Below are 18,870 nucleotides of genomic sequence, written 5' to 3'. Positions count from 1 at the left end.
TATACAACCGTCACATCCACGGTTCAGCATCATTTCTATGTGTAGTAATATATAATTATGTGTTATATATATATATATATATATATATATATATATATATGTATATATATGTATATATGTTATACATACATGTCGAGCATACATACAATGTAAGTAGGTATTATCGTATAAATGGATGACATTATTAAGCGGGTTATTCAGATAAATATTAACGACTCGAGCTCGGGCGGGATGCCGAGTAGCACTTCAAAAGTCGAGCCCGACCCATTTACTTCACCAAGTCGGTCGGACCAAACCAGCCTTCGAGTTTCGGGTGCCATGGGTTCTTAAGGACTCGGGTACTCGTGACGGGTTTTAGATTCTTTGACTTTTTTCCCAACCCTAAGGAAAAGATGAATTTTTTTCCTTTTTTCTCAGGTCGATAGCAAGAAATTATCAGTCGCCCGACGAGATTATGTCGTAAGAAGCGAAAAAGAAGAGGTGGGTGACAAACATCCTCAAATCTGACCATTGTCTCTTACCATACCTTGTCATCTTACCATACCTTGTCAACTTGTTTTGACCAAGTTTTGAGTAAAAAACATTGCCTTTTAACATATTTGGGCATTGCGTACAAAACTTCCCTTCTAGTTAAAGCTAACTTGTGTCCTATTGTTTGTTATAGGGAAACATAATTATACATTCTAGGGACATTAACCCCACTTTCGTATCAATGTAAATTTAAGATAGGAGAGTGCTAATTACAGCCTTCAACAAAAAAAAAAAGAGTGCTAATTACAGACTTGACACCAGAAGTCTCTGAAACTACAAGTCCAAGGTCACGAGTGCATGACTTTAACTCAGTGATTACAGAACCATAAAAAGAAAAGAGATAAACTCGCTCATAGTCAGACACACTTATGTGTAATTATAAAACAATACCACATCTTTTTTTTAGTATATGAAATGATATATGGTTCATCAAAAAAAATGATATATGTATAATATATAGTCTATGATGCATGCTTATAACATTTTATCCCACACCAAATATTTTGTGGGTAAAATACCAACCTATCTATTATTTAACACATTTTCCTTCCAAATACAAAAATGAATACTATACACAGCTGACTAGAAGAGATTTCCGATTCATCTGCTCAGCTCGATAAGTGAAGGACAAACCGACTTTTAATCTGCTAATGACGATCCTCTTGAAAGCCTTGGCTACTGGTTATTGTTCAAGAATCACTCCAACTGTCCTCATCTTCATCGTCATCACTTCCAGCCAATGCCTAATTTTACATATCAATATTCAAAATTGTGAAATTAGTATATGAACTTTTTAAGCAAAAAAGAGAACCTAATGATCAAAACAAACCTGTCGAATAGCGTTGGCTTTCTCCAAGATAGCCACCACCTTCAAATTTGTTCTGGGACCATGAATACTGGGTCTCGTCGCAACTGCTGGCTTCAAGCTGAAAGACTGGTAAACCCAATAAAAGTTTTTCAGTCAAAACTTACAATAGCTACATGTAATGTTTCAGGGAAAACAAATGAACTGTATAAGAAGAGATTAGTAAGAGATTTCTATGTCATACCTTGTTTCTTATCTGCTCTAGCAATGAATTCCTATCATCTACTTTTGGTTCAGGCTGAGGTAGTACTCGCTCACTAACCTTTCTCAACTGCAAAATCAAACCGCACTCAAATCAGCTCATAACACCACTATGGCTGGCAAGCTTGAAATTGTGAACTAGGCTAACCAGTTACTTACCATGCTTTTGTCATGAGAAGCAACAGCCTCGATGAGAGGGTCTCTAGGTCGGGGGATCTTGGTTCGGCGAATTCCATTTGGCCTTCCATGTTCTGTATCTGCAATTTCTTCTGTATTTAAAGAACCATGTTTTTCGTCTTCTACAGATGGGTTCGTGAATGAGTTTGGATGCTGCACCATTTCTTCCTCTGAAGTCAGAGAAGCATTATTACTGGGTTGTAGAAATTCTCTTCCTGACATCTGGGGACCTTGTAAAGAATTTTCCTCGTCTGTAGTCGGGAGAGGTAAAAATGGGTTTACATATTGTGCTGATCCCCCCTCTAATATTGGAAAACCCTGCCGACCCTCTTTTGCCGTGGCTGGTGATAGTTGCCAGAAAGGATTAAAACCAGGTTGAGGAACTTCTTCTGATGTTACGGAATCGCGTTGACGTTTTCCAGCCCTCTGTTCCATATGAGGTAGAGGTGGGCAAGAGAGCATCTCCTTGTTACTTTCTTGTGGAGCAGTGCTGTGTGAAGATTCTAGTCCTGGTACACTTTTCCGTGAATCCAATGGTTGACTTTCTTTTGCTTCAGGACACAGTGAAGGCCTAACATATGTCTCAGAATTTTCAAGCTTATGATCTCTTGCAAGTAGAGAGAAATTCCCATCTGGTGGTTGGCTGAGAGGGTTTACGGCAATGACATCGGAGTCATCAGAAGTAATGTCATTTGAAGATTCTGGCGGAACAGAACAAAAACTAACTTCATCAGCTGTAACTTCGAGACCTTGTTCTAAAAGAGGTTGAAGTCCTGTGCTAAGATGAATTGATGAAGAAGTGGTCTCTTCCATACTTTCAGAAAGATGACTTTGCAGTTGCTGTTCCATTTCTAACTCTTTGTGACTTTCCCTGGACGTTGGAAGACCATTTGTGCCATCACTTGCATTCAAAATGTTTACAGACGTTTCGGGTAGTGGTGGATTATAGTGGACACCATGGGATAACTCAGGATCCGAAGACTTGCTTGACTCTACATCAGAGAGCTCTTGCGCGTAACCTGTAGGGCTGTCTTTTGATCCGTTTACATCACCTGATCCAATAAGATGACTGTCAATTGAAGCCTCGGTGGATTTAAGCTCATGCTGGTTTGGATCCTCATTGTTATGGCATTCATTTAGTAACCTTACATATGCTCCAGAGGAAGAATCAATTGCTTTATGACCAATAATTATATCCTCATTAGCAACTTCTGTATGAACTGAACCACTTCCTAAAGTAGCGGGCTGTGAGTGAACCTCCACCGAAGCAGACTCTGAAGTACCAGAGTTAATATACCTGGATGAGGAGTCTAGAGAAGCATCATTGTGAGGAAATACTAACTCGTCGCGAGTTCTATTAGGCAATACTACTAGATTATTACTTGATGGTTCTACCCCAGTACAATTAGTGGTATCTGAGGTTGAATTCTGTTCAGCAGATGGCACTTTACATGTTGTCTTTAGAAGTTCCGGCTCATCCTTTACTACTGACAACAGGTCTTCTGACTTTTCTTCAGTTGAAGAAGCAACATATTCTGTTTCCTCACCAATGGAATCACACTTCATACCACTCATACCATCATGTGTGAAAGCCATAGGCAGACATTCAGGTTGTGCTGTGGCTGAAGAAGCTACTGGGTCTTGTTCTTCAAAGCACCGTGCTACAGTTGGCAAAATAACTAAATTTGTTTTGTCAAGTTCATTTGAAAAAATTTCAGCTTTACTATCTTCAGCAACTTTTGTTGGAAGCAGTTTTAGAGAATCATTATCATCATTTTCCTTTCCAGAATCAAGGTCTAAGATATTGTATGGATGCACCAAGGCCTCGCAAGAACCATCAGGATTACCATCATCTAGTACTTCCACAGTCTGCCTTTTCAAAGGGATTTCATCATCTCTCACTTCGGAAGATAGATCTGAGTTTTTAGTTAGACAAGGCATGGCACCAATTAGATCAGATACTTCCAGCTGAGGTGCTTTCATACTTTCTCCTGGACTTACATTAGAGCTGGTATCACAAGATGCTTCCGCAAATTCCAATGAGTACTTGTGACCTGATACTTGTCCGTCGGTATCAGAATGGAGTATCCCCTGTGGAGATGTAGGTATTATAATATCACCAGTATCAGAGTGCTTTCTGGACCACATATCACTAACCACGTCTGATAAAACTTCTGTAGGGGGATGCACTTCAGCTGCTGCATTACTGTCTGATGGTACCTTTTTTGTCAAATTGGTTGAAGTACTGGAATAAGATAAAGAAAACCTATGTTGAGTGAATAAATTGTTTTCGTCATCTGACAAATTAGAATTCTCAGCCGAGTAGGAATCTGGGAGCTGAGTTTGATGCTTACGCCGCCCTTCGTCTGCACATGAGTCCTTACCCATCTCTCCAGTCACCCTGAAGCCTATTTCATTCTTGGGTCTATTCTCAGTCTCTCTTTCCATTTCAGATTCCACTATAGTAAGGGCATCTACATACTTATCTATCTCATTGGGAACACTATCAGAAACTGTACTCGCTTCAGTAGGGGTATCCTCGTCAGCCCCTAGTTCTGTTTTGTCCACCTTATGAAGGGTGGATGGAATAGTCTCCACCTTACTATCAGGAGTTGAATCAGCCAACCTCAAAATTCCTTCCTCCATAACATCCTCATCCAATTCATCAAAAGATTGCTCTACACCCCGTCTAATGAGAGATTGAGCTGCACTTATATCCTTTTCCTCTAATTTATTCTCAGAAATATTGGCAGGAGTCTCATGTATCTCAGAAACTAACTCACCAGAATTATTGGATTCCATCGTCAACCGTAGAGGACTCACAGAACTTTCATAAGGAAACTTGCTCTCAGGTGAAGGAGTACTCGCAAATCTCTCCATGTAGCTTTTCCCAGATTTGGAATCAATCAAGGAGCAATTTGACTGTCTTCTCTTCAACTTCACGCGATGCATGGGGGAATTATTCTCGGTCTGGCTACGATCCATTGACAATAATTGGTGCAATCTGCCAAAATGTGACTGAGTTAGCAACCCAAAAAGGTCATGGGTTTTTAATGCTTTAGAAAAAAATTTGGAGCCTCACTTGGAATGAGTTGGCAGGACAACTTCTGGAGTTTCTCCATTCCTCAGCCGCAGTGCTTTCTTCTGTCAGATAGAAAAAAGCCGATTATTACTGATTAGACATTGTTGTCATGTTCTCTAAGACTCTAGGGTATATGCTTTTATCATCTCCTCTTACAGACGGTTTAAATCTAATATGCCAATTCAGATCAGAGTTGCCCTAGCACTAACTTATCTATCTGGTTTATGAAAAACAGAATTAGAAACAAGGAAGGGAAAGAAGTGTGGGACTACTCCTGGATGAGCTCTAGAGTAAGCAGAACGACTGTGTAGTGATTCATTCCCATCTGGGGTTACGAGTAGGGCGACACCTACCTCAGTTGTGAACTATATCTAACACAGAAGAAAACTTTTTCGAAGCAAAAGAAGTAAATCATATCAGTCATCAAGGATATAATTGATTTGATATCTCATCTTGCTGATACATTATAAGGTCCTCTAAATTCGAAGTTAAGACCCTTTTTAGCTTATCATTATGGAATGAGCAAGTGGTTGCCTGTTAACTTATTTACAGTACCTAGCGATTCTAGCCTCATGAAAAGGCCTAGCCGTCCGGAAAATCAAATTATAAACTACAACTTAAAGTAGAACCCCTACTCTCCTCAGATTACTATAAACAGAATAGCCCCTCAAGTCAGATGAAAAGTTTGTGTGTACAAATTCACAAAGAAGCAAAATCAACATAATGTTGTTTCTCTTCTTGCTTTTCTAAAGGCTATTACCTTGATTTTACGAGCTTTATTTTCTCTCTGATTTTCAGTTTGTATAGTATTAGGAGAGGTGCTCTCTTGTTTGAAAAATGAAGGATCACTGTATCTCTTTAAACATGCCCCAGCACCCGCAACATCAAACCTGTGAGGGAGTAACAAAAGCTTAAGAGTTGGTTGATGTAAATTTGATTCCCAAGTTTAAAACCTCAACTAATCATACTTGTCAAGCAGAAATAATCGAGGTGGACCTCGACATTCTTCATAAGAGTCCATAACAAATCGAGGAAGATCTCCTCGAGCGACCAGATTCTGGTCCATTCGAAGATTAGGGCGCCAGTCAACACCTGCAAATGCAAGTAAACAAGATGTCCATTAATACAATTCAACATCTGAGGATTACTTAAATTTTAAGATTTCCTATTCTTGGATGCTTTTTTCCGTTAGGTTTACCCAATGCTAAAATGCCACGACAACCCTAAGCAACTGCAAAAGGTAGTCTAGAGAAGAAATAAATAAATAACTTAAAAAATATATCAATGGGTCACGGGGAGCTATTCACTACCAAAGCAAATGAATGACAGATTAATTAAGCTTCAAGACGATAGAGATGCACATAAAAGTACAACATTTTAGAGGTTACTGGTTATCTCATCAATCATGAATTAAATTACACAATCAACCATTAATTTGAAGCACATGAAGCATATGCCTTCTACTAGTTCATGAAATCAGCATGTACAAAAGGCATTTCTACTAATTCACGAGAGAACACAAACCTGAATTGTAAAGAAATTCTGAATGACTAGTTCGTGAGAGCAATGCCTTCTCAACTGATGGAAACTCTCCCTCTATTTGTTGGAGACGATTCATGAGTCGGTGGCCTCTAGCAGAAGTCGCCATCACTTCTTCATGAAGGTCATGAAATAACTCCGACGCAAATCTATTGGATAATATGAACTCAATCAGACTCATTAGATTGTCGTTCGGTGAAACATACAAATACAGAAACTTTATTATTAACTTCCAAACTATATTAAGATAGGCCAACAAGAAATAGTCACAAAAACTATTCGCTTTAAAAGAATAACCGAATCGTCCTATATACATAATCTAAGCATAGATATCTCATTTGAGCCATAGCCATTCAAATTCTATAAGAGACAAGGAAATATTATTTCTCCAAAATCCCCAAATCAAAGTGAGATTCCAAGAAGAAAAAAAAACTCTCAACTCAAGTTCTATTTAAAGCTCAAACCCCAAGCTTCCATTAAGTCAAATTTAAGGAAAACCCCAAACTCCAGAAATCATTGATCAACATAATTCCAACTTTTAAAATGGAATCCTGTAAACACAGATAAATACACCCAAATAGAACCATGAAAAAAAAATTGCAGTCAAACGGGGACATTCATTTACATGTCAGACTGCAAAGATCTATAATATTCCACTTCTGTTATAATAATATTGCCAAAGATGTATGGGATTATGAATTCAAACCCTAATTTCCCTCAAACTTCACTTTTGACACCATAATTAAGAGATGACAACTTTGAGGGGCAAAAAGGATGAAGAATATGAGAGAGAGTAGACATACTCAGCAAGGTCTCCCAACTGACGCAAGACGCCAACAAGACCAGCCATGGCGACGCCTTCAAGAAGCGCTTCAGGATCATCTTTATCGGCAGCTTTGAAAAGCTCCGGATCGGCTAAAGTATACTCGTTTCTTATCTCGTACCTAGTCAATGGCATTTCTTCTCACAGAGAAATGATGATAAAAAATCATCCAAGTGCTTTCCAAAATCAAGCTTCTTCTTCCCCAATTCAGTGATCCTTCGCCATTAAAGCTCTCAAAATTTTGGAAGAGAGAGAGAGAGAAAGAAATATGGAGTAGGATTTTTATTGAGTAATGTGAAAATAATGAATGAACATGAATATACGCATTGGCAGAGGGTGGGGTTTTGGTTTCTAATGATAAAATACAATACTTACTCCAATCTCTCAAATATTTTCACCTTATATGTACTTTTAAGTAAATTTTCAATTTTTCTCAAAAAAAAAAAAAAAAAAAAAAGTAAATCTTCAATTTACTGGTATTTTTTTACTCACTCACATTAATGTATAATTATATAAAAAAAAACATTAATGTATATGTATCTAATTTAGAAATATAACTTATTGCTGATAATACGTCCAGACATAAATACGAGTGGATTCCAGTTAAGATATCCCGATCGAGATATCTCGCTCAGAATCCAGTTGAGATTATAAAGAAGCATATATTTATTGATCTATAATTTAGGATTACAAATAATTGTTTGCCATATTCTCTTCTAAAGAAAGTCTAGTATGATCGACTTTGAACATTTTCAACGTAAGTCAATTTGGATATTAAGATGGTTTGTCAATTTCTCAGAAAAAAAAAAAGATGATGTGACACTATTAAATCTTTTGGATTTTACATTGGAGATCCTCTTAAAGATGCTGTTATTGTCTGAATGTATTTTCGTGTGATTTAACTCTGAAGCATCCCTCTGGATGAGAATTAGATAACTAGATTCCACTTACTAAAATTTGCACCATGTGATGTGATTTCCCATACTAAACACCTCTCCCTAGAAATCATCCTTGAGAGCTGAAAAATTAGAGTTCTCCTAAATGGGGTCATGTACATGTGAATCCTCACTTCTTTATTTGTTTAAATTGCATTGCAAGTTGCAGCATTCCAACTAGGTTGCGTTTTTAGAGCTAAATCTCAGCTGGATATTATTGGATCTGACAAAAATAAACAGCATTCATTCTTGTGATCATTATCTTATATATATAGAATTATTTTCCCCAAAAACAAACAGTACCCTTTATGTATATATTTGCCAACCAAAATATCCTCAAATAATATTTTATGTTAGGATTAAGATCAACCATGTGTTTCTTTTAGTATGTTTAGGACCAATACAATATGTAGATTAAAGGTGAAGAATCAGATGAATTTTGATTGTATCTTTAATTAGTGACCTAAATTGAACGCCTGCATCTCTTTACTAGCATGACTTTGTAATTAAGTTTGCAATTGATAGTATGTACTAATTGAAATAAGGATTTTTGTATTTAAGGTCCAAAAATAGGGGGGGTAATGAGTCATATATCCACTCCTAAACCAATAAATAAAATTAAACCAAAATAAATCGAAAATGTAAAATAAGTCCAAAAATTCACTATTTGGTGGGTCCCATGCATCATTCTTGTAATTTTTTCTCATTTTTGCCCTTTCATAAATATTTTTTAACCATTGGTAAACCAAAGGTTTATAATGGTTAAGTTAATACAATTATGGTGGACATTTAATGTTAATCTTTATTTCCAAAAGAATTATTTTACTAAAGCAACCTTCCAAATCAATGGATATTTACCTAAAACTACTTTATCTCTCCCAAAAACTAGTTTCACTTTCTGTACCTCTATGTTCTTTGAATTCAAGAAAATATATTGTTTCCAAAACTTATAGTTGTCTAAATTAACCTACCATTTCAATGGATATTTACCTAAAATGAGATGCTCTCTCCCAAAAAAACGAATTTCTCTCTCTCTAACTCTATGTTCTTTCAACTTCAAGAAAGTATGAATCTGTGATTTGGTTTTTATCTCGACCTCGATCCAATTAAACATCTGTAATTTCGTTTGTAAGGTATGTTTGACTTCAATTAATTTTTAGAATCTAAAAATCCCTACTAACACAATCTGTATTACTATAATCTTCTTCAAAAAATTAATTTATTTTAACAAAAAACTTATTTGTAATATTAATTTTTATCACTTGAATGTTGAAATCTCTATCACAGTTGACAGTTATCTTTTTCTCATAAAAAAGTTTTATAGAGTAAATTTGTTTTCCCTACATTTTGTGTATTTTAATAGCCTTTTTTGTATTATAATAGCAATATGTTGAATGAATTTGTTACAGATGTCGTCAAAACCAAATACCACTTTGTTAGAATCTTATCGATTCTAATAGCATTGTTTACATTCTACTAGCATTTATTGAATGAATTTGTTATAGTAAATTAAAAAGCAATTATCATTTTTCTAGCATTTTATTGTTTGTAATAGCATTTTTTACATTCTATTAGCATCTGTTGAATGAATTTCTTACAGTAGGTTAGAAATCAAACACTATTTTCCTAGCATGATTATACTGCTAGCATATTTTACATTCTATTAGCATCTGTTGAATGAATTTGTTAGAGTAGGTTAATAAGCAAATACTATTTTTCTAGGATCTTATTGATTCTACTAGCATATTTTACATACTACTTGCATTTGATGAATGAATTTGTTAATGTAGTTTAATAAGCAAATACTATTTCGCTAGCATCTTACTGATTATAGTAGCATTTTTTACATTCTAGTAGCATCTGTTGAATGAAGTTGAATAAGGTAGTTTAAAACGCAAGAATATTTAATGCTTTTATATTATTTTCTGCAGCTATTCAATCACTCCATGGATTTTAGTGATGCAAATACTAATGGGTCTTACCTTAAGAATAAAATAACTAAGCCAGAAGCATGGGGTCCAATTTTTACCCACGTCGGTCAAGAGTTTGAGGGTGGGGTTCAAGCCTTCCGAGATGCTATTGGTCATTACTCTATCAGTACGAAAAAAAGTTACAAATTTATAAAGAATGATCGGTATAGGGTTACTGTTGGGTGCCATGGAGATGGATGTCCTTTTAAGGTGCACGGATATGCCCCCATGAGATCTCCTAATATTTTCTTATTAAAGGAGTTCAATTTAAATCACATAGGCTGCACTGATTTTATTCTAAACTCTTCGAAGGCAAAAATATCAAGCAAACTTGTAGGAGGTCTCATAGCCGAAGATCTTAAGATCAACCCTAACAAAAGCACTAAGGATGTAGAATTGTCATTTCTAAAAGACTTCGGACTTAACTTGAGCTACTACTTCTCTTACAAAGGAAAGAAAAAAGCCTTAAGCACTGTATTTGGGCAAGAAGAGGATTCATATTCTAAATTAGAATGGTATGCTTCGGCTATTAATCGAACTAATCCTGATAGCATAGTTGATCTCGAAGTTGACAGCATAAACCGTCGATTCATCCGCATTTTTATTTGCTTAGGCGCATGTCGAAAAGGTTTTATGCATTGCCGGCCCGTCATATATGTTGATGGCACATTTGCAAAGTCTAAGTTTCAGGGATGCATTCTCGCAGCTGTAGCGAAGGACGGAAACAATGGTATGTTCAGAGAATTCTTTAGAACAATTCGTTTCTGTTACCATTTCATTAATATATTGTAACACTAAGGTGGTTTTTTCAACATTTTACATATATGATAGAGCAACTCTTAAACTCTAATTGAATTAAGTTTATTCTGTTACATAAATTTTTACTTCTATTGATGTTTTCAGGCATGTTTCCTCTTGCTTACGCCGTTGTTGATAGTGAAAATGATCAGAACTGGGAATGGTTTTTCAAAAACCTACACAAAAGTGTTGATCCTAACACCAATTATACATTCATGTCAGATCGACACTCTGGAATACTAAAAGGTGTTAAGGGTGTCTTCCCCAATTCGTTGCATTCGTTTTGTGCGTGGCATTTGAAAAACAACCTGAATCTAAGGGTGAAAATGGGGCTAAGAAGTCGGGGTATTTCCAGTCATTACTATTTAAGGCAGCACGTGCGGTACCTGAGTCAGAATTTCACAAACATATGGCATCGATGGTACATATGGGCGGGACTAATGTGGCTCGATTCTTTGAGTCATTAAACCCTGAAAATTGGGCTGATTCCTTTTTCCCTGGTTCACGTTACGGTGCAATTTCATCTCAATTGGCAGAAACCTTCAACAACTGGATACGTGATGACAGGGTTTTACCTATCACAGTTATGTTGGATTCTATCCGTGTTAGAATAATGAAAAGGATGAACAAGAAGAGAATCAAAGCTGAGAAATGGTGTCACTTCCTATGCCCCAAAATCAATATTGAACTTGAATACCGTTTTAATTTGGCTAATTCTTGGGCAATAATCCCTGCTGGCGATCTTGTGTACGAGGTATGCTCATTTCCTACTCATTCTGTCAATCTCATTGATCTCAAATGTAGTTGCGGTAGGTGGTCGATAGATGGTATCCCTTGTCAACATGCCATGTTGTGCATCAAGAATTATGATGGTGATACAACAAGTTTTTTTGATCCAATTTTCACCAAACAAGCGTTCGTCAACACTTATCAATACTATGTCTACCCAATACCAAATTATGACGAGCCAATGGAGTACAATGATGCAACAAGAACACTACCTCCGTTAACAAAGCGAAAACCGGGAAGGCCAAGGACAGTAAGAAGAGAGAGCTCAGGAAACATACCCAAAAAAATGAGGGTCTGCAGCCGGTGTAAAAAACCGGCTTATCACAATAGTGCCTCATGCACGGCAGCTATATGATAACTAAATTAAATTTTGATTATGCAGGTTTACTTAAGCTGCTAGAAACCGAAATATGCTACTTAAGTCTTTTATTTGGTTAGAGAATTTGATCAATGTTAACAGATTATCGTATTTAAACAAGAGGATTCTGCTACTTTCTATTAAATTTTAATAGTTAAGAGATTGTCGTAGTTAAACTCGAATGTATTTTGATGGATGTTTCAATATGTTTTATGCATTTTACTTTTTATATTTCCATAATATGCGTGGAAGTTGGTATTATGATTTGGCTAGACTAACTTACAAATTATCGATAAACTAGAAAAATGCTTGCAGTGTGGGAGAAATTGTGTCAACATTATTTTAATGTTTCTAGCAATTTAGCAATTTTCTTAGTCATATGTTTGCTAATGTTTTGCCATGTTTTTGAACGATACATTATGCTATGTTTTTTAACGATACATTTCTTTCCATAGTTATATATGTTATCAGTGGATCTAGCATTAAGGGTTTGAGTTCATCATGCCTTTGTCGTTTCACGTCTTATACATGATTAGTTTCAGTAGTGTCCGAGAAGTTTTAGTTACATCTTAATCATATATCTATAAACGGAATTCAATCTAAAGTAGGGACTTTTTCGGATCCTCACACTCCTCGTACTGACCTCTGGCTCGATTTCCTCGAGCTGAAGCTTTCTCCTCGGGGTACCGGTGTGGTACCTGCCAAAGAGCATTCGAAGACCTCAAGCAAGCCGTGACAAAAGACCCGGTAAACCTTTTATACGAAATCTAAAATATAATTGTGGTATTATAGAAAATTGAAAAATATAACCAAAACTGCTCAAGATGTTCTTCGAACTTAAAACATAATCATGTTTGCTTCGTTTTTTCACAAAGCCCGTAACAAAATACAAGTTAAATCTTAACTTAAACATTTTTTCTCCATATATTCTTCGAATCATTCAGCAACAACCAAGTTAGTTCACCCCTCTTCCTTCGCGCTTGTTTTGTCCAGTCATCTTTTGACATCCCGTTAGGAAAGTGATTATAGTTCGATTCGATAAAAAGTTCTTCCATGTGCAAAATCACATACAACCCACAATCAGGCCTGTCAAATTTAAACAACAAACCAATTCAACATAATGAACAACTTAGTCTTCCATCAGCAGATTTTAGACCCACAAATTATGCTTTTAGAATCTTCAAAATGCTAGAAAAAACATGGAAATTTCTTATGAAATCATGTTTTGGAAATTATTTGTTTTGAAGAATAACTTACGCTTCTCCTTGTTGCTTATCAGTAGGCTCTATGAGAGTCTTCACCACTAGTTTTGGGTGGGGCTTGAATAGGTCAAGCTCGACAATCGCTTCTGAAATAATGCTAGCCAATCTTGTTGCATTTTCCGTACACCTTTTTGCAGTCTGATGATCAAAGATCATGGAGTTGTAGTGTGTCCATTTCTTACTATCCAAACAATAAACAAGCAGTGTCCAATGTTGACCCAGACCAAGACCTCCTTGGAGCGGAGTACACAGAGGAGCGCATATTTTAAGCATATATCTACTAAAATCCGTCTTCAATTTCTCATGAAGATGCGCTCTGATGTTTGACTCGGAGAATTGAAACTTTATCATAGTCTGTTTAAAATATGGTATTAGTTAGATGCGAAATAAAAATGCTAATTGAAATTGATAAATGCTCCTACCAGTTTTAGAGTTTTTTGTAAAATCAATAAAATTTCATAGGTAATTGAAAGATATTACTCACAAAGAGCTCAGATGACAGGAAAACGACCTCTTTCCGCTCATTCTTCTTGCTGTTCCACAATTTCGATGCATACCAATTTATTATTTGCGCATCACACTCGAAGTTTAGCATGAGCAGGTCGAGTTGCCTTCCAGTAATGTAGCTTTTAGGGTCCTTTGACCAGATGACTGTTCTGCAATATTACAATTGTAGGAGAAAAAACATAAATATACTTCTAAAACTTTCTCACATTTGCTTGTGTTACCAATACTTCAAAAGAAATCATACATATAAGTTTTAGCAAATAACTGTTTTAACAAAAAATTAACCACGTATTTGAGAAGATAATCTTTACCTTTGATTTCCTTTCTTGTTAAATTCGTCAATTAAGGGCAACTCTTTGTCCAACAACGTCTTGTAAACGATACTTTTTTTCCAGTTTCCAAGTTTGTCCAAGGCTTCTACTTTTTTCTTCGGTGACGGTTGGAGATCAACATCAATAGGTTCCTTAACTTCTGCCCGAGTGTTAGCAACCTTTTCACTTGGTTTTCTCATTCTTGGTTGTCCCTTCAACCTCTTAATCATCGAGTTTGGTGATTTTTTTTTTACAACATCACACCCAAGATCAACAATCTCATCTTTATCATCTTGAAAATCACCAACTTCATTATTAGAGTTGAAGGATCTTGCTATATCGGTCACGTCCACAAAGTCATTGGTCATAGTCGTATCAAAATCAAGATTGAACGTCGGTGTAGGTAAAAGTGCAAAGACTTTACGCTCTCCGGATTTCCTTTTATCATAATCCACATTCATTTTTTCTGTACAACAACGTTGACAAAACAAATGCGCTTATAGGTTCAATATAGTAACATTAGGAAATTATAAACCATCTTTGACCCATACCTATCGAATTTGTACTCCTTCCAGAACCAGCTCCACCAATGGAGTTCTTTCCAAAACCCTCTACAACTTCACCTGACCAATGATAAAACAACAATTACAAGTATTTCAATTCCAACCAAAAATTAGTTTTAGAAAAAAAATGTTTTTCTTAGAAAACTTTGAGTATTTATAAAAACTTACTGTTTCCATCAGCACCGACTTGATTTTCCACGTTATCAATATCTCCTACCATATCTTTCTCTATGTCTAAGCATTTGGAAAATAGAAGCCCATATTATTTTACCAAAACTATTTGTAATTTTAAGCTACATCAAGTATATTTAAAGAGTACAAAATACTTACTTTCTCCATCAGCATTTTTTTGTTTTTTTTCATTGTCTTTCTCGCCAACCATTTCTTTATCTACATTTAATTAGTGGACGATAAAAAACCAAATTATTCTACAACTACTATTGGTAATATAATAGAGTATTTATGAATTACAGAATGTAATAGAATTTTTTATACAATTTTACCTTTTTGCGCCTCTGTCTCACTAAAATTCCTACCACCACCATGTCCACCTTCACTATCATCTCTATCCTCGTGTTCTCCATTTCCTTGTTCATCTATTCCCGAAGACATTCCACCTTCAATGTTGCCAAACTTTTTCTTGTAAAGGTCCAATTCTTGACGAAGAATTGTGTTTTCACGAGTTAACCTCTCCACCTCTTCAAGCAAATCTAATTTCTCGTTTATGTTAGCTTCAATCAACACTTTGGGTGTATATTGCAGAATACCCCTTTCTTCATCCGACACATTTTGGGTTGCATCGACAATAATCTACAAAACATCAAAATAGTGAACAATATACTACTAATCATTATACAGCTATAAACGATACAACATATATATTGTTACCAACCTACATGATGTTTCTAACAAAATTTTTAATAGCATAACAAAATCTTTAAAATTCTATAAGAAATATACCTGTTCTGGCCCCAGTAGATTAATGTGTTCCTGAACCCCATTTTTCATAGGTTCCAAAGACCACCTAAGTATCCTTGGTATCTTTCCAGCACCTAGTCTTGTCTCGGGGAAGATAGTCGTGTGCATCGCGAACCAAAACTACATTTAATCATGAAAATGTAATCACATAACAATATTGTTTCTTTTACGTAACCAAATTAATAAAGTTTGGTATTTACCGGAAGTAGAATCAAACATCCCGAGACCTTGCAAGGGTCGTTGGGATATTTGCACATTGAGGACATCATGAAGGAGTGGATTGCCCTAGGCCAAGAAACTCGATTAATCATTCTCATAGTTTGCAAGTTCTGGAAGAAACTTGTGTGCAACGCATAACCTTTTGAACTTGCGAAGAGAAGAGCACATCCAACATACAAAATTAATAACCGGACAAAGTCTAAAGGAGAACCAGTGTGGTTATTGACTTCATTCTTTAAAGCTTTGGCTATAGTAACAGTAGTAAGAGTGCCGGAACCATTAAAATGCTTGACAAAAAAATCTTCCTCTTTCGGTTTGATATCACTATGTCTAGGGAAGGCACTATACTCTTGTCCTTCCATCGGCAACCCTAACAACAACGACACATCCTCAGGAGCAAATTCTAACTCCACTTCTCCAAATATAAATTTCTTTCTATCAGTGTTGAAGTAGCAAAGAAGCTCGAACACTGCCCGATGTGGTTTGACTTGATTTTCCATAATTATCTGACCACTAATTGCGGCTGAATAGAAACGAGCAAAAGGCGTATCGACAACTGCTTTTTTTTTATCTTCGCTCATCAATGGTTCCAGCCCGCGCAACATGTCAACTACCAATTTGACGCTATATCTATACTGCTGGAATTTGTCAATAGAAGGACCATTTTTTTCCTGACCAACAAAATTAAACTTTTCCTGAACCTTCATCTTCCTTTTTTCTGATGCAATGTCCTATCAGATTCATGGAAAATTGAAAAACATTAAATCAGTTTAATTTAAATCATAAAATTCCAACTGATGCACAATATTATTAACCATGAACAACCCAAGAATTTTTAAGGCATTAAGAAAGTTTATGCAAAACCTATAAATTGCTATAAAATAATGAAATTGATTTGGCTAAATTGTAAGTATTCTACTAACATTTATATTAAATCTGTTAGCATCTGTTATGAATAAGAATTTCGGTGGAAAAATCTTACACTTTCAGATTCGGATTGAGCTTCCTCCGCAGAACGACCTATCTTCTTACCTTTGCACTTTGCAGGTGTAACCTCTTTCGCTGTCTTTATCTTTTCAACTTGTTCATCTATCAAAAGTTTCCTTTTTGTCCTTCCGGGTGGGTCGTTTTGCTACATACACAACACAAATAGCATCAGAATATAAAATGCTTAAACATAAAAGTTGTTTTCATACATCTTTGTACAAATCATAAAATGATATCAACTAAATATTATGTTATAAGTTTTGGGAATAAAACATTAATTGAATACTATACCACAACTTCTTTTGATTTCCTCTTCTTTGAAGTAGGTTCTACCGTACTTCCCAATGTCTGTTGTAACATTCTATTTCTTGGACTTTTTCGCACCTCAGGTTTTCGAGTTACATTATCCTTTGAAGCCACCGAATTTCGACAATCCACTTTCCGGTCTTTCTGAAGCTTTAATCTTACCATTTTTCTGAATCTGCAAATTGACTAACAAAAAACATATATACTAGTTAAATTTCAAATATGTGTTAACCAAATTAACATACAAACAATTTTGGGCAGCCACAATTCATGTGTTTCTATAAGAAACTAGAAAATGCTAGTCAAACAAGTCAGGTTTTTTATGAAAATAGTTTTGCGTATTTACCATTAAAAGAGAACCATGATAAACTTCAAAAATGCTAGAAAAAAAAAATAAACTGTTTATACAATCGGATATATTCTGGAACTATTAATCATATACCAACATATAATGTTCTAGGGTTGTCAATCAAGTTTGGGTAGTAATAACCCTTAAATAAAACTTTTTAGAGAAGATGTAGGCATGACTAAACTTTATAAAGTGATTAAGTTCTAGTTGTTATTTGTTCAAATAAATCCACTACAACAACAAACACATTGTAACCCTAAATCATAAGAAAATGACAGGAAAATGAGAGGAAATTAAACAACAACAAATACAATGTAACCCTAGAAATTTCTTGTTGCATGCAACAACAAACTTACTCTTTACTGTGAACTAATTTATGGTTTTGAAAAAAACTTCCATCAATACACTTTGAAACAACTAAACCCTAGCAAATCAAACCCTAATTGCTTTTAAGTTGAAAAAATCATTCAAAATCATAAGAAAACTTGAAGGAACAATCAAAATGATGAAAATCAAAATGCAATTTACTTACTTTTCACTAATGTAGATGATGAACGATAGCAGCAATCGTTTCTCCCTCTCTCCCACTCGAAAATTTCACCCTTTCCACTCGGTTTAGTAGAAAGGGGCGATATTCTCTCTCTCTCTCTCTCTCTTCGTTTGCTTTTGGCAATTCTAATTCAAATATACAAAAAAAAATTTCTTCTGCTAAACGGAAAGGAAACTATTTTTCCGGAAAGGAAAGTGTGTTTTTGAAGAAATCATTTAATGAATCTCTAAATATTATTATGGTATTTTTTTTTTTAGGTTATTTTTTTAACTTAGGATAAGTTAGGTAGTGAAAGAAAATGAGAGGATAGCCATGTAATTTACTTTGAGTGGATTTATTTTCTATTTCAGATTATCTTTGGTCTCTAGACTCATTGACCATGCGATTTTGGACTTAAAACACGTCCCCCGTTGAAATAAGGACCCACTTAAAGAGTTTGTGGGTAGTGTTTGGTGAACGTGCTTCTGAGTAACACAATAAGTGCTTTGTCTCAAGTCATGAAGGAGAAAGAAAGAAAGAGGAGAGAGAGGGAGAGAGAGAGAGGGCTCAAATGTGTTGGATGCTTGGCCTTCAGGCTTCAGATGTAGGCTTCACCAGTTCCTCAACCACCTTAGGTTTTGAAGTTAAAATTGTTGGTCAGGTATAGTATATGCTGCTTATTAGTGGTGGGAAGCCATACCTCCACAACTAGCTTAACCCCTTTTTTTTCTTTTTGTTAATTTATTTGCTCACCAAGACTATAGAGATGGCACCACGCGTTTTTGTAATTA

General features: G+C 35.6%; 3 protein-coding genes across 3 annotated transcripts; 1 reads left to right on the top strand and 2 right to left on the bottom strand.

Moving 5' to 3' along the window:
- Window positions 1-884: 884 nt before the first annotated feature.
- Window positions 885-7,692, bottom strand: SCAR2 (SCAR homolog 2). Its single transcript, XM_086659371.1, has 9 exons — window positions 7,199-7,692; window positions 6,381-6,544; window positions 5,825-5,948; window positions 5,617-5,746; window positions 4,857-4,918; window positions 1,757-4,778; window positions 1,581-1,667; window positions 1,361-1,465; window positions 885-1,274 (listed from the first exon to the last, which is right to left on the bottom strand). The coding sequence occupies exons 1-9, from the start codon at window positions 7,351-7,353 to the stop codon at window positions 1,221-1,223; spliced, it is 3,903 nt and encodes a 1,300-aa protein (XP_086515497.1). The 5' UTR covers window positions 7,354-7,692; the 3' UTR covers window positions 885-1,220.
- Window positions 7,693-10,087: 2,395 nt separating this feature from the next.
- LOC147557784 (uncharacterized) lies at window positions 10,088-12,110 on the top strand. Its single transcript, XM_086658938.1, has 4 exons — window positions 10,088-10,853; window positions 11,027-11,241; window positions 11,292-11,675; window positions 12,093-12,110. Exons 1-4 carry the CDS (start codon window positions 10,100-10,102, stop codon window positions 12,108-12,110), a joined length of 1,371 nt encoding a protein of 456 aa, XP_086515064.1. The 5' UTR covers window positions 10,088-10,099.
- A 722-nt stretch (window positions 12,111-12,832) lies between these two features.
- LOC147557783 (uncharacterized) lies at window positions 12,833-18,232 on the bottom strand. Its single transcript, XM_086664299.1, has 13 exons — window positions 18,083-18,232; window positions 17,187-17,387; window positions 16,891-17,040; window positions 15,890-16,639; window positions 15,672-15,809; window positions 15,215-15,521; window positions 15,042-15,101; window positions 14,880-14,945; window positions 14,700-14,771; window positions 14,149-14,614; window positions 13,815-13,986; window positions 13,326-13,684; window positions 12,833-13,154 (listed from the first exon to the last, which is right to left on the bottom strand). The coding sequence occupies exons 2-13, from the start codon at window positions 17,364-17,366 to the stop codon at window positions 12,974-12,976; spliced, it is 2,901 nt and encodes a 966-aa protein (XP_086520425.1). The 5' UTR covers window positions 17,367-17,387; window positions 18,083-18,232; the 3' UTR covers window positions 12,833-12,973.
- Window positions 18,233-18,870: the final 638 nt, after the last annotated feature.

This window comes from Eschscholzia californica, unplaced genomic scaffold, assembly GCF_041429995.1.
Source record: "Eschscholzia californica isolate CP2 unplaced genomic scaffold, dmEscCali1.0.p SCAF_2, whole genome shotgun sequence".
Lineage (NCBI taxonomy): Eukaryota > Viridiplantae > Streptophyta > Magnoliopsida > Ranunculales > Papaveraceae > Eschscholzia > Eschscholzia californica.
The sequence above is the reverse complement of the archived record's forward strand: the minus strand, read 5'-3'. Positions and strand labels throughout refer to the sequence as shown.

Excerpts from the sequence above, each read along its gene's own strand:
- SCAR2 (XM_086659371.1), bottom strand. The coding sequence starts at position 7,353 with ATGCCATTGACTAGGTACGAGATAAGAAACGAGTATACTTTAGCCGAT. Across the intron at positions 6,545-7,198 it reads CAGTTGGGAGACCTTGCTGA|ATTTGCGTCGGAGTTATTTC; the intron begins GTATGTCTACTC and ends ATTATCCAATAG. Across the intron at positions 1,275-1,360 it reads AAGCCAACGCTATTCGACAG|GCATTGGCTGGAAGTGATGA; the intron begins GTTTGTTTTGAT and ends ATGTAAAATTAG.
- LOC147557784 (XM_086658938.1), top strand. The coding sequence starts at position 10,100 with ATGGATTTTAGTGATGCAAATACTAATGGGTCTTACCTTAAGAATAAA. Across the intron at positions 10,854-11,026 it reads AGCGAAGGACGGAAACAATG|GCATGTTTCCTCTTGCTTAC; the intron begins GTATGTTCAGAG and ends TGATGTTTTCAG. Across the intron at positions 11,242-11,291 it reads AAAACAACCTGAATCTAAGG|GCAGCACGTGCGGTACCTGA; the intron begins GTGAAAATGGGG and ends TTACTATTTAAG.
- LOC147557783 (XM_086664299.1), bottom strand. The coding sequence starts at position 17,366 with ATGGTAAGATTAAAGCTTCAGAAAGACCGGAAAGTGGATTGTCGAAAT. Across the intron at positions 14,772-14,879 it reads AGTCGGTGCTGATGGAAACA|GTGAAGTTGTAGAGGGTTTT; the intron begins GTAAGTTTTTAT and ends ATCATTGGTCAG. Across the intron at positions 13,685-13,814 it reads TCCTGTCATCTGAGCTCTTT|ACTATGATAAAGTTTCAATT; the intron begins GTGAGTAATATC and ends TATTTTAAACAG.